Here is a 14,612-nt window from a genome sequence, read left to right as displayed (position 1 = left end):
TTCCTAACAGGAACAAAGTGGCCAGGACAGCAGCTCTAGCTACACCATCAGGAGCATGAGGCAGATGCATCTACAGTCAGGAAGGCCATGTTCTGTCTACAGTCAGGAAGGAGAGATGAATGCTGATGGTCTAGTAACTTTCATCTTCTTACTCAGCCCCAGACCCCAGCCTAGGCCTAGTATCACCTACATTCAGATCTCTCTAAAAATACCCGCATAGAAACAGCCAGCATATATCTTTTAGAATCACTAAATTCTGTCAACAAATTGATAGTTAAGATTAACCATCACAGGTACACCCCTTGTCAACTTGCCTCCCCAATACAGTACTTTTTAATCTCTTATCCCCATAGATTTATGGCCATCTCATAGTGCAAAATGAAATCATTTCATCTTGAAAAGTCCCCATAATCTTATAATCTTAACACTTGTAAAAGTCTATTGTAAACCAGGGTAGTGGTGGTGCACACCTTTAATCCCAGCACTTGGGAGGCAGAGGCAGGTGGATCTCTATGAGTTCAAGGCCAGCCTGGTCTACAAAGCAAGTTCTAAGACACCCAAGACTACACGGAAACCCTGTCTTGAAAAACAAAACAAAACAAAGTGTGGTGATATTGTGTTCCCCAAAATATTGTGCACCCTAATAAACTTATCTGGGGTCAGAGAACAAAACAGCCACTAGATATAGAGGCCAGAAAATGGTGGCACACATGCCTTTAATCCTAGCATTCCAGAGGTAGAGATCCACCTAGATCTCTGTGAGTTCAACGCCACACTGGAAACAGCCAGGTGTGGTAACAAGAGCCTTTAATCCCAGGAAGTGATGACAGAAAGCAGAAAGGTATTTAAGGCATGAGGACCAGGAACTAGAACCTTGTTAAGCTTTTAGGCTTTGGAGCAGCACAGTTCAGCTGAGAGACATCCAGTCTGAGGAAACAGGATCAGCTGACGAACTGGTGAATGAGGTTGCTGTGGCTTGTTCTGCTTCTCTGATCTTCCAGCATTTAACCCAATACCAGGCCCTGGGTTTGATTTTATTAATAAGACCAGTTAAGATTCATGCTACATAGCCGGGCGGTAGTGGCGCACGCCTTTAATCCCAGCACTCGGGAGGCAGAGCCAGGCGGATCTCTGTGAGTTCGAGGCCAGCCTGGACTACCAAGTGAGTTCCAGGAAAGGTGCAAAGCTACACAGAGAAACCCTGTCTCGAAAAACAAAAACAAAAACAAAAACAAAAAAAAAAAAATCGTGCTACAACAAAGAGGTCCCAAAGAGTGAATCTAGGAAATATCAGATGAAAACAATATCAAAACCAGGTGGGAAAACACCGAATTCTGCCGCTGCTTGTCTGGCTTCTGGGGCTCATGGCATCTCATGGGCTCCAACAACTTTTGGTAGCCACTTCTCTCTAGTTCTGCTGCTGTAACACACATGGTCTCTCTCAGTTTGGTTCCACTCCATGCCTGCAACTCTCTGAGACTGACATCCCATAGTCCTGGCACCTCCTTGGGTGCCCAGTGTGATGTATACTTCATCCTCACAGCTTCACACAATGGCTTCATGTCCGTATAGGGAATCCAACCCTGACACACATTGCCTGACTTTCATGGCTTCCTGGAACCTTAATCAAGCCATTGTGACCCTGGAAGTCTTATATTTTGAATGCTTGCAAGACCAGCACCACACTGGCAAAAATGCCAAGATCTCTTACTGGCCCCTTGTACCACAGCTGTAGTGACCTCTGTTCACTTCAGTAGCTGAATCCAGGAAAGCACATTCCTGGGAAGTTAATTTCTAGCAGGGAGTTCTGTTAAGGGCATTCTCAATCCAGTTGCTCTCCTTGCAGATGAATTTTTATTCAAGCTGCATCAGGATGACTCCATTAGGCTCTGATGATAGCTTTCTGGGGCCTCTCTTGCTACAAATCCACTCTTCCACATTCCTCCCACAAACCCCTTGTCAGGCTTATCACAGCAATGGCCCCACATCTGCATTCCAATTTCCTATATTAGTTATTGGGGGGGGGGGGTGTCAGGGTGTGTGTGTGTGTGTATGTGTGTGTGTGTATGTGTGTGTATGTGTGTGTGTGTGTGTGTGTACCAGAGGCCAGTCTTGGGTGTTCTCCTTGTGTTATTCTCCACTTTGTTTTGTTTTTAAATTTACTTTTATTCATGTGTGTATGTCTGCCTGTGTATATACCCTATGTGTGTTCCGATGTCCCTGGATGCCAGAAGACCCCCTGGATCTAGAGTAGCAGACCTTTGAGCTGCCTGATGTAGGTGCTGGGAACCAAAGGTGGGTCTTCTGGAAGAGCAGTGAATCTTCTTAACCACTGAGCTGTCCTTCTAGACCCTCTACTTTATTGAGACTGGGTATCTCACCGGGCTCTAAAACTCCTGATTTGGCTAGACTGGCTGGCCAGAGAGTCCCCAGGACCCACCCGTCTATCTAGCTAGCACCGTGGCATGCGACACCACACCTAGTATTTTTACAGAAGTTCTTGGGATCAAACTCAGGTCCTCCTGCTTGTGCGGGAGGTCCACTGCCAACTGAACTATCTCCATAGCCCTGTGTAGATGTAACCAACCTTCTTATTAAATAAGAAACACAGAACCAATGCAAAGAAGAAAGCCAAGAGGTCAGAGCTAAGAGCTAAAACCTTACGCTTTCTCCTGCAGTGGTCCTACCTCTCTGAACTAGCTACCCCTGTGTTAAAGTCTTTATATAGTGTTCCTGTTCTTTCTTCTCATTGGTTGTAAACCCAACCACATGACCACCTCGTCACGGCCTGTCTGTATAGGCCTCCAGGTTTTCCTTGCTTGGTATTGAGATTAAAGGCATGTGTGTCCAATAATGGCTGTATCCCTGAACACACAGAGACTTACCCAGCTCTGCCTACCAAGTGCTAGGATTACAAGTGTACGCCACCACTGCCCTGCTTTCCTATGGCTTGCTAATAGCTCTGACCCCCGGGCAACTTTATTTATTAACATACAAATAACATTTTATTACAAATAAAATATCACCATAGCCCTGTGTTACTGTTCTTCACTGCCGTAATCAAATATCCATCAAGAAGCAGGGTAGGAGAAAGGGGCTATTTTCTCTTTTCACAGTTTACGAGTATAGGCCATCATGGCAGGGAATATGGGGGCTGTGGGAGTGGGAATGGGGGGCAGTTGGTCACATCTTCTCCAGCCAGAAAGCAGAAATGAATGCCAATGTTCCATTTGTATTCTCCTTTTTAATTCGGTCCAGGGCCTTATCCTGTGGGATGGTGCCACCCACTCTCAGGGCTTAGTCTCATTTCCTAGTTAAACCTCTTTTGAAATGCTCTCCCAGACATTCCCAGAAGTATGTCTCCTCAGTGACTCTAAACCTGTCGAGTTAACAATCAGTATGAACTATCACACTGAAACGCACAGGTTCCTGCCTCATCTGTTCTCAGTCCTCTTGTTGCTAAACTGTGGTGTAGATAAAGAAGTGCAGATCAGAGAGATTCAGCCTCTCATCCATCTCCCTAGTCCATCCTACTTTGTGGCACTTGGCTTGCCCTTTAGCATAAGCAGTAATTCTTTACTTACTAAGAAGAATGCTTTCAGGGCAGAAGCAGTCTGGAATTATCCTGGGAAATAACCTGCCAAACACACACACCTGCCAAAGCATATACCTGTGAAAACTTACACCTACATGCCAGCCTGCCCACAATTCTGTCATAGTGATTGCTACATCATGTCTGTGAAAAAGAATAGAGTCATCTACACACAGATAATAACACGGTAATAACCATGTCACTTTCTAGTGTAATGACCATGTACAAGCTTTTCCACTTGTCCAGTCTGCTTCCTCGGAATTTTGGACAAATGAAGTGATATTTGTGAATGGTTTTGTGCTTACAAAATCCTGTGTTAATGTTGGCTATGATAACAAACTGCCACCATAGTCATGAGTACAGTATAGTAAGTATGAGTAAAGCATAGTAAGACCAAGATTTCTCCTCTTAAATTTGTTCTGAAGTCCCAGACTTTCCCTTTTGCGCAACCAGATTTCCCTGGGATGTCATCTCCCCAGCTCTGTGCTCACTGTGTCTATATACAGATAGATGTATGTAGATAGATATGTATGTATTGTGCTGGGTACAACTGATAATACTAGTTAGCCTTAGCACTCCCCTCTATTTTAGTATGTTTTAAGCCCTTGAAAAATGCAAAGTGACTCCTTCAGTGCTGTGTCTGGACCAGGCACACTGCCTGAGATTCTTTCCCACAAACTACAGAGTGTTCCCACAAAGGAGAAATCAGGAAGCCTTTGGAGCTGAGGCTAGTGGAAATTGCATTTCTATTAAAAGCTGTCTGTGGCTGGAAGTATCCATCTCAGGTACAAAGTAAAATGATGTAATCAACTTATTCAAAGACATAAAGCTATTATATAAAATGCCATTAAATATCTTCCATTCAATGTTAACAAAACACAGCTATAAATTTTCCGGAGGCTGCCATTTGGCAATGTGCTTGTCCTCAGTGGCTAATGTGCCTGCAAGTTCTTCACCAAGCTGTGCTGCCTGTCTTGTCGAGTGGAGTGTCAAGGGCGCACGACCTTCTGAGATAGGGTTGGCTTCTACTCTCTGTGGTGCCATTCCTGAGTTTGCAAATGCTAGACTTCTTCATCTGCCGGTTTCTGCAATGCTTTCCTACCTGCTAGCAGCATGCAGGGCTGCGACTCTGCTTTTCATATTCTAGAGCTCACACAAGAAGCCTGACCATCTACACCATAGCACAGGATTGGAGGTTGGAAGTTATCTCATCACCTTAGCCATACAATGGGGAGCGTGTCTTACTTGCTAGATAAAGGGGTAAAATAAAGAGGAAGGGGTGTAGATCATTATGTCTAGAAAATCCATATGGCCCAAATTTTCCTGTGATTATTGAGTCACCCTTCAGATCAAAACAAACAGTAGAACTGAGGGGACAGCCAGTGGTGGAAGGTTTAGCTGGCCTCACAGGGTCCTGGGTGCTATCCTCCAGATGGAAAGATGAAGACAAAAACCCTCCTACAGGTTTTATTGAGCAAAGAATCCCACCACTTGCAGGGCAGAAGTGGAAAGTAGGAATCCCAAGCTAGCCTAGACTACAAAGTGAGATACTTGTCTCCAAAAATAAATAAGGCACATGGTGGAAGGAGAGAACCAACTTCCAAAAGTTGTCCTCTGACCTAAATACACACAGTGAGAGAAAAGATAAACAAATAAATGTAACAAATAAATTCATTAGTGGAAATGTGCATGATATCCAAATGTGTCTTAATGAACTTGTCTAATTTTGTGAACTTGTTGGGGTTCTCATTTACCTATGCAAGTTAGTCTTAAATACCAGGGAGTCCCATCTCTCTGAGCCTCCCCAAGCAGAATGGATGATGGTGGGATAGAGAGAAGATGGCAGGATTTTCCCTGGTCCTGTGGCAGACCTGTGTGTGTTCTTACCTGTGCGTACAGGTAAATGAGTCACCCTAAAGCAATGTAAAATTGTTTTCTGGTACCATCCGCCTTGAGCCTTTCCACAGTGTAGGGTTTTGTCACTGTGGGCTAGACAAGCCAGCTCCTAACACTCTTGCAATCATTCCAGGAAACAGCATCCTCCATTCAGCTGCTGATAGTGTGACCAGTGCCGTACAGAAGGCAAGCCAGGCCTTGAATGAGCGCGGGGAACGGTTAGGCCGAGCAGAGGAGAAGACAGAAGACATGAAGAACAGTGCCCAGCAGTTTGCAGAAACCGCACACAAGGTGAGCCAGCAGAGAGCATGGTCTCCATGCTGGATTACCAGAGGTCACAGTACCAAGAGACTTCCTGTGGTGAGAGAGAAGATCAAGTAGCTTTTTGTATTCCATCTGACGGGTCATTCCATGATCACCATCTTCTTTCTAACATCCTCATCTCTTTCTCCGACCTTCTGATTTTAGGTATTTTAAGTAACAGAGGAAATCTTTAATTACTGCCCCAAATATCAGGGTCCAAGTCGGGTCACAGAAAGAGGGAGACGTGAGATCGTGTCTCAGGATACATACCTGTTCTTGGCCACAATGAAAGAGTTATGGTGGACTTGAGACTTCTCGGGTGTCCTTTTCCACTCTGCTTCTTTCTCATTTTGTATCTGTCATCATGTGTTGTTAGCTCTTCACCAGACATAAAGCAAGTCCTGGCCTCAAGGCTAGTTTCCACTCTGAAAGAGGCTGGTGTTGACTCAAGACCTCTATTCTGGATCTCTAATTTAAGGCACAGCAAGATTGTCTGCTGGCCCTGAACTCTGAGAGTGGTACTTCTCACGTGACTAGAAATGTAGTATACATGTTCATACTTTTGCTGAGAACTGCCTTTTCCAAGGGAACAGGACTGTGTACTGTTCAGCCCCTATCTAAGGCAATCATAAACGGAAGGAAGAGGAGGCCCACTGCTCAGGTGATAAGGAAGATTTATTACTGTGCTTGTACTTCATATCAAAGAGCGGTTCATTTCTAGCTGGCGATTCGAATTGAAGTTTCTAGAAACCATTTCTACTGGTGACATATTGGCCTGTCAGGCTCCTGATTAGGACCTTCAGATAGTTTTTAGTTGATCTTTGAGGGGGAATAATTCAATTAGCCTCAATGGAATACACCACTTCTGCTAGGGAAACAGGATTGACAAGCCAGAAGCTATGAGAAAAATGTGTTTCACTGGGGCAGAAGATGCCTCTCCAGGTCTCATACAGGAGAATGGCTCCTGGTGGATGCCTATGCTGCCTTTCCTCCATGGTCCCCTTTACACATAACCATCTAAGTGTCTCAGTGACTCTCAGTGACAACAGTGTCTTAGTGCATTGCCTGTGAAACCCAGGGAGAGTTCCTTGAAGGAGATCTAGCCAAGTCTGTTTGAGAAAGTAGGCAGACAAGCTGGAATCAGGGCCTCACCCCTATGAGCTGTTCCAGAGGGAGGGAGCTCAGATGCATGTTTCCCCAAGGCTGTGTGTACAGAGGAAATGAAGACATGGCAATGTGAGGAGTTCCCCAGATGCACTAGTACAAAAAGCTATTTAAGTGGAGATGGACAGTGGAAATCTGGAAAGACACTTTTAGCGTTGAGTTAGGGAAGAGAAAGCCAAAGGAAGTAACTTTCCAACTGTCCTAAAGTCTGCAAAGGGTGGTTTGTCCAGGTGATTATCGCCACTGCCTTCCCACAGAATTGAGCAATCGATGGTGCACTGATAAAACTCTGTTAAAACTGTTCAGGTTAATGATTAAACCATGAACCGGGTTACCAAGGAAGCTGTGAACTATTCTTCCTAATGTGGGGTAGACAATACCTGGATATCATCCACACAGGCGTCCCTCTCGGGAGGGGTTGTACAAACACCCAAGTTCTTGGCCGTTGCAACTGTTTCCCTGACACTGTGGCCAAGTTTGCTGAATGGTAGGGAAATAACACGGTATAGTAGTTAACATCCTACATTTGAGTCCAGCTCTGTCATTTACCATCTGGGTGACCTTGGGCAAATGCTAAATTTCTCAATGCTCATGTTTTCTCATCAGTAAAACAGAGGCAATTAATTAAAACCAGCACCTATCTCCTTGGGTGCTGAGAAGAGCCTGCACATGAATCTAAATTGTTTATGATTTATTTCAATAAACATAGCTTCTGCTGAGCCTGTCCCATTTGGTCACATAATGAGCTCGGTAATGAGGCTGGAGAATTATTACAGATGACTGAGAATCTTTAAAACAGCAATAAAAAAGGAATACAGATGAAGTTTGTGTGATTCAAACTCAAATGGATAGGGCAGTAGGTAGTTTATAATGTCTGAACAGATAGTGGCCCTTAAAACAGCCAATGAGACCAAAAGTTGATGAGACCATCAAATGCAAGGGGGTCTCCAGCTTTGGTCAATGCAGGGCAGTGTCTAGTCTTAGTGGAGCGGGCTTAGGCAAGTTGTCTGGTCTTAGTGGAGAGGGATCAGGCAAGAGAAGTCAGCGTTTTAATTGGTTTCGCCTCTGGAAGGTGTTCTCAGGGGAGAAGAGACACTAGAGTTCCTGAGTGAGTGTGTATGAGGGAGTGTAAGACAGTGTCAGAGCTAAGCTTGTAGGTTTCTAAAACTGGGATATGTACTTATGAATCACTAGCTTCACCTGTATTCCTAGTGAGCAGGTTGGCCTCTTTAGATGAGGTGTGGCTACTTTCCCAGGGGCAAGAACTGCTGATTTGTCCCCATTGGTATAGGCTCACCATGAGGATGTCATTTCACTGGCCAAGCACCACACAGGCCTGCTGGTGAGAAGAGGGTTTAGAGGTAGAACCAGGCCTTCTAGCCCCCAGACATGTGTGACCTGTTGATTTATGAAGAGTTGGCTGTGTTTACAAGAGGAGGACACAGTGCATATGGCAGAGAACAGTCGTCCCAGGTGACAGTTCCTCTGAGGACAACCAGCATCCGATGGAAAGGGTGGCCTATCTTTCTAGATTACAGTAGAAAACAACCTTTGGTCTTCTATTCTTTCCCAGGACCCCTGCCATGACCCAGGTCCAAGAGTGAACAATCACTTTAATACAACCACATCCTCCAGTTATGTAGGTGCTGGTCCCCTCTAGAGCAGAGAGGGGACAAGATCCTTCTCCCCTATCCCAGCACCCTCCTCATTCCAGCTCTGGTGAGCCTTTCTGGAGGAAGTGTGGTTCCTTCCTGAGCTGTGGGTTTGGCACAGTCCCAGCCATGAGGAAAGAGCAGCTCATGACAGAAGCAGCCCTGCTCCCTTTCCCTGCCCCCAAAAGCTCGGGGTTGCCATGCATTACAGGTTTTGACAGCCCTCCATGGGTGTGAGTCAGCAGGCAAGAACATTACCCACACTAGGCATCCTCAAATGACATTTCTCACGGAAAAGAGCATTGATCTGGCCTGTTCTGCACCAGCCCACATTTGTGGGAGAAGGGCTGGCAATAGGCATTATCCTCTTTAGGAGGGGAAAACAGTCTCCTTCTCCATTCTCTTCTGTTGCAGTTGCTCAGTTTGGACCTCTGGGCCAGAAGGGAAGTGACTCGGGCCTCTTCAAGCACATCCCTAGCATCAGTAATGATTTCTTTTTAATTATCATATAGAATAGGTTACAAATCATTGAAAGGAGGTTTCTGTGAAATATTCAGTAAATAAACCAGGAGGAAATTATAAATGAGGAACTCCAGCACCTGAGTTAATCTGTGGCAGTTTCACAGGCATGGGAAACAATGGGAAGGCATGAAATTCTTGACTTTGGAGCTCAAGGTCTCACAGAAAAGTTATATAATCTGGTTTCCTCATCTTGTTTAGTCTGATGCTCTTTCTGCTCTTAATTCTAAGGTTCTTCATTCCTAGAGACTTTTGTAAGCCAGAGTATTAACACTTCTTACCCTAATACCTATTATTGGTCTATTCAGGCTACTTAAAGTAAACAAATAAACTGGTAGTTGATTAACAGTGAATTTCTCACAGAGAAGTCTGAGGTCAAGATGCTAGATTCCGTGCCTGATTTCCTGATTCACTTACAGTAACCTCTGAGTGTATCCTATCATAGTGAAAAGTTCTCATTCTGAGGACTCTGCATCCTAATCCAGTAACTTTCCAAGCCCACCTCCTGATGCCATATCATGGCAGTTAGATTTCAGCACATGACTTTTGGGAAGACACAAATATTTGTACCATAACAAGACCTAAGTTACAAATTGTCCTATCCAATTGTATTTCTGCAAAGTACAGGTGGCCATGGCCCAGGGTCAGGTTTGAGCTGCAGCATGATCATTCCTGAAGATTAGTGGCTATGTGTGAATAGACACAAACCCATAAGTGGAAAGTTAATTGCTCAATGAATACCAAGACAGTAGCCTTGATCAAATATTTATGGTTGGTATTCATTACGCACAACTCTTAACAGCTCTGTGTTTATTTGATGGACCTCATTGCTAAATAATATATGAAAACTGGAGGCAGTGCAAAACTGCAGGCCTAACAACAGTAAGGGACCCAGAATGTGGCTGAAGACTGGGATAGGTCTGAGGCAGAGCCTGAACTCTACCATCTCACTGTGTTGGTGACTCAATGCTTTTAATGTCAGGAGTTATTAGGCAACACCACAGTTGTTGAAATTAAATAAATAAATAAATAAAGCTTTAGCCTCAGTATAAAAAAATGGGTGTACTCAGAACTCAGAGCTAACAAAGTCTGCATCTGACAGTTGACTAAACATCACCATCAGCCAGCAGAAGGTATGAGGAAGTCTTCACTGGCACTATCGTACAGGGCTTTCAGCTAAGTTTTTGTTTTGTTTGCTTTTTGTGGGTTTTGTTGTTGTTGTTGTTGTTGTTGTTTGGCTTTTTTTTTTCAGAGACTATCAGGATAGAGTCTAGCCGTCCTCTGTCATATGCAGAAATGTTGATACTATTTTCCCAGTGAGAGCTCAGGGTTCTAACCTCTCTTTTTCAGCCACCAAGAAGATGACACTATGACTGCCCTGGGCTTTGCTAGAAAGATGGATTGTTGACATATTCCAGGATGAGGCAAAGCACCAATGATTAGAAGTTAAGGTCTATTTTGTTCATCCTTACTCAATAATCCAATTTAATTGCCAGGAGCTTTAGACCTGGTTGAAATTCTGGGATGTGTATTCAAGGGATGATTTTAGATTGTCTCTCAGCATACTGTTGAGTTTTCACACTTCGTGGTATGTCATCAAATATTAAGATCTCAAGAATGTTGCTTCCTGACATAATCAGTGACCTAGGAACCCCACCTGTCCCTAGGGTAAGTCCCTTGTCCTCCTTGTGCATTTTGTTCCCATTGTTCCTGCAGTGGGATGAAAGAACATCCCCCACTCCCACAGAGCACCCTCCACCAGCAGACACATACACCAACCAAGCTGACCAAGTGCAGTGTCCTGTACACACCTACCAGGAGTTACTGTGGCTAGGAATGGTGGTCAGCACCACGCACAGCATCTGGTGACGTGTCTCATCCTGAGTGTGGAAAGGACAGGCAGAGAGAGCTCACTGTTCATAAGGTTCATTTGTTTTCATCTCTCTCCCTCTCTCTCCTTAGCTCGCCATGAAGCACAAATGTTGAGAAACTGCCTATCCTGGTGAACCTCTAAAGAAAACGGAAGAGTTTGTTCAGCAGTGATTACAGGAATTCCAGAGTGCTGCTGCTTTCTTTTTGTTGTTTGTTTGTTTGTTTGTTTGTTTTTTTTTCCAGTAACTGGACATTGAGTGGTTTTGGTTTTTCATTTTTGATATGTTAATAAGAATGAAAACGTGTTGTGTTTATATATTTCCCTATCTTGCTAAGAAATGCTGCAATAGCATCAGCTTCATTTTTATTTTTCCATTTTGTGTGTGTGTGTGTGTGTGTGTGTGTGTTTTCCTTGTGGAGGAAAATTGTTTTTGTAGTTTGAATATGAAATTCAGACTAAATGATAAGCCAGGTCTAAACTAACAAAATGTATTTTTCTTTCCCTCTGAAACTAAGCAACAAAACAGTTAAATATGCTGGCATCAGATGATGGTCCTAGATAAAATTAAAAGTCAAGCAGCGGTTTCACTTTCCTAGTTCTCTTAATTTAAAGAGCAAAATTTAAATTTAGTATCCTGGGACTTAAGTCTGTGTTATGGAAAACACGTTTATCAGGGAAAATAGCAGCATAGGATTTTGCTCTTTGCATATTAATCTTTGTGCATGACCCGTCACAAGCATTCACAAAACTAATCAGAATCACAAATAGAAATCTACTTTCTGGGCTAAAGCTTAAACATTTCTGCTCCTTCTTTCCAGTCTGATTAGTTGGAATTTTCATATGAAGGATAAAAATTTGAGTGTAGAGACCCACAGAAAAACCTACTTTAAAACCTCTTTGTCTTTATGGATGTTTCTTTTGTCATTGTCCCAAATTATAGTAACTGACATGGGGGAGTTATACTTCTAACAAAAAATAATTTAGCTAGGGTCAGTGAGGAAGCTCAGTGGATGACGGTGCTTATAGCATAAACCTGAGGATGACCAGACTCCACAGAGTTGACCTCTGACCTCCACACACATGTCATGACACACCATATCAAACACATACACAAATACAACAATAATAATGAATAAAGTAAAATAAAAATAAATGATTTGTCTATGTAAAAGTCTATGTAAATTATAATGTGAAAAGATGCTACTTTTACTTTTTTCTCTTTTTACGAAGCCATGCCCAGTGTCCGAGGCACTCTCACAGCAGCATTGGGAAAGGACCTTTAGCTTCTTGGTATCTGGGTTTTGGAGGTTTAGATATTGTTTTTGTTTTCAGTTTGTGTGTGTCATTTAACATGTGCTTCTTGACAGGTTACATACTTGTGGGTTTGAACTTGCCTGTTCTGGTACAGGCAGCATGGTTAGGAGCCTTTACACTGCTGTCAGGTTGAACAGAATCTCTTCCATACCTTTGGATTCTGTGTTGCTCAAAGTAATACTGCACTTAGACTGTGTAAGTTTTGTTTTTTTGGAGGGCTAAAAGCTAAACATAAAAACAAAAAAAAAAATCTATGCTTGTTCCTCATAAAGCAATGAGGCAAGCTACACATGCCAGATACTCACGGCAATGCATGGAGTTTTCAGCTGCTGGGTCTTCAGGACCCTGTCATTCTTTCCTGTCCACTGAGTCACCTGTTTATGTGTGATGTAGCCTCTGACACAGCAGCATAAGATGACTTTAGATTACTAATGCTGATTTAAATAGCTTAAGTTCTCCTGATAATGCATCCCAGAGAAAGAGCACATGGTCAGTGGAATATCATAGGTATGATGTCAGGAGGACGGGATTTGCTGCAAACAAGTTTGTGAATCCTCTTGGGCTGATAGTCCAGTTGAAGAGCATACTGTAAAATGTATATTGTGGGCTAAGAATGTTTACTGTATCTTATACTTTCCTTTAGGTGTCTTAATATTTTAAATAAGCCAGGAACATGGCGTCTGCTGACTATTGATTGGAACTATCTGATTTCTAAAAAGATAAAAATAAAAAGCCCCCAAATATCACTCCAAATTGGTTTCATTTGCAGACTTTAGCTCAGAAAATATGCATACTCATCTTCCAAAACTGGATTCTAGTTTCAGAGAGTTGGTATAAATAGTGAGAGCAGTAGTCTAACTTTCCTCACACAACTCAAGAATAAAATTAGTTGTCTGCTACCTGACAAGAGCTTGGGGACAGCTGTGTCTGAAGGGGCAGAGGGTGAGGCCGTGTGCGTACTGTGAAAGCTGAGGCTTCCTCCTCAGCCTAATTCTTATAGGTGCCCTTCACCTGCCCTCTTTCCATTCTCTCTGTTGACCCCATTAGGCCTAAATCTTGTTAGAAATAGCCTGGAATGGAAGAAAAGCCTGCCTGGAGCTTTGTTAGCTTCCTCTACTGATCAGTCAGCTTCCAGGCCATCACTATGACCTTGACTTGTGGTGAATCCTGCTTGTCCTCCACCAAACATGGAGCTCTAACAGCAATTGCTGCCCCTCTTCAACCGTCCAGCCTCATGCAGAGAAGCCCCTGACAACAAATGTGAAATTCATTTCTGTCCTTTTGTAGAAGGCGCTGCAATAGGAAATACTAACGCAGTCTAACCCACAGAACTTTGCTAAGAGGACTCCTGTCATTTGGGACCAAGTCATTTGGTTGAGCTTGCTAGAAGATTTCGTGTTCATATCTGCACTTCACTATGAATTTTGGAAATGCCGTCTTTCTCTGAAGGTCTTTACAAGTTATCTTGACAATGCATAAAAAAAAGGAGCTTGCCAGTGTTTCTACTTCTTCCTGGAATGTAGCTGTAGCTTCACTAGAATGATGAGAGGTCTATGTACAGGAACTATGCAGTTATTCAGGTTGATGTTTCACTAGAATGATTAGAGATCTATGTACAGGAACTATGCAGTTATTCAGGTTGATGTTTCATTTCAAAGAATGTATTTGTAAATGTAACAAGATCAGTAGCTAACTTTTTTTTTAAGGTCTGATAAAAGTAAGATTATGTGTTAGACTTAAAATTATAGTGAAATCTGTCTTATACTATTGTGACTAGCACAGGTTATGCATTTCTGTAGAAACATTTACAAAGTTCCCTAAATAAGAGAAACTAGTTGAGCTAGGTTTTACTCCTAACTTGCAGAATTGTGATGCTGTTAATGTGTGTTGTTCTTGGTTCCTCAGAAATTCTCTCTGCCTTTCAGCACCGTTTTTGTTTCCTTCAGAGACGAGTAACAGCTGTTCTGTTGGTTCACTATTTCAGCAACTCGAACTTTGTCATTAAATATTTTAACTCTGTGGTGGAAGTTCTTCTCTCTCAGTTATTTGTGAAACCTGTAAAGCACCACCAAGCAGGTGAACACCGTTACACCTGTTATGCTAGTGGGGAGCTTTGTGTGCCTGCAGGAGACCTCAGGTCAGAGGCCAGAATGATGAGGAAATTATGGGAAACCTTGAAGTGTAAAGAAGATGGAGGAGCTAAGCTCAGTGCAGAGCATGATAGGTATTCAGCAAAAGTTGGGTTGTTTCCTTTTTTTTGTGAATAAGCGTTTAGACTAACCACCGCACACCCTCCTGC

The 14,612-nt window shown here is 43.1% G+C and overlaps 1 protein-coding gene across 2 annotated transcripts in view; it reads left to right on the top strand.

Annotated features, from left to right (window-relative positions):
* Stxbp6 (syntaxin binding protein 6) overlaps positions 1 to 14,340 on the top strand; it is a 239,112-nt gene extending 224,772 nt beyond the window's left edge. For both annotated transcript variants that reach the window (XM_059279246.1, XM_059279245.1), the window contains exons 5-6: positions 5,622 to 5,779; positions 11,089 to 14,340. In XM_059279246.1, coding sequence (XP_059135229.1) covers positions 5,622 to 5,779; positions 11,089 to 11,112 — 182 coding nt within the window. In that variant the 3' untranslated portion in view covers positions 11,113 to 14,340. The remainder of the gene's footprint in view (positions 1 to 5,621; positions 5,780 to 11,088) is intronic.
* Positions 14,341 to 14,612: the final 272 nt, after the last annotated feature.

Source organism: Peromyscus eremicus, chromosome 14 (assembly GCF_949786415.1).
Source record: "Peromyscus eremicus chromosome 14, PerEre_H2_v1, whole genome shotgun sequence".
Taxonomy (NCBI): Eukaryota; Metazoa; Chordata; class Mammalia; order Rodentia; family Cricetidae; genus Peromyscus; species Peromyscus eremicus.
The sequence above is the reverse complement of the archived record's forward strand: the minus strand, read 5'-3'. Positions and strand labels throughout refer to the sequence as shown.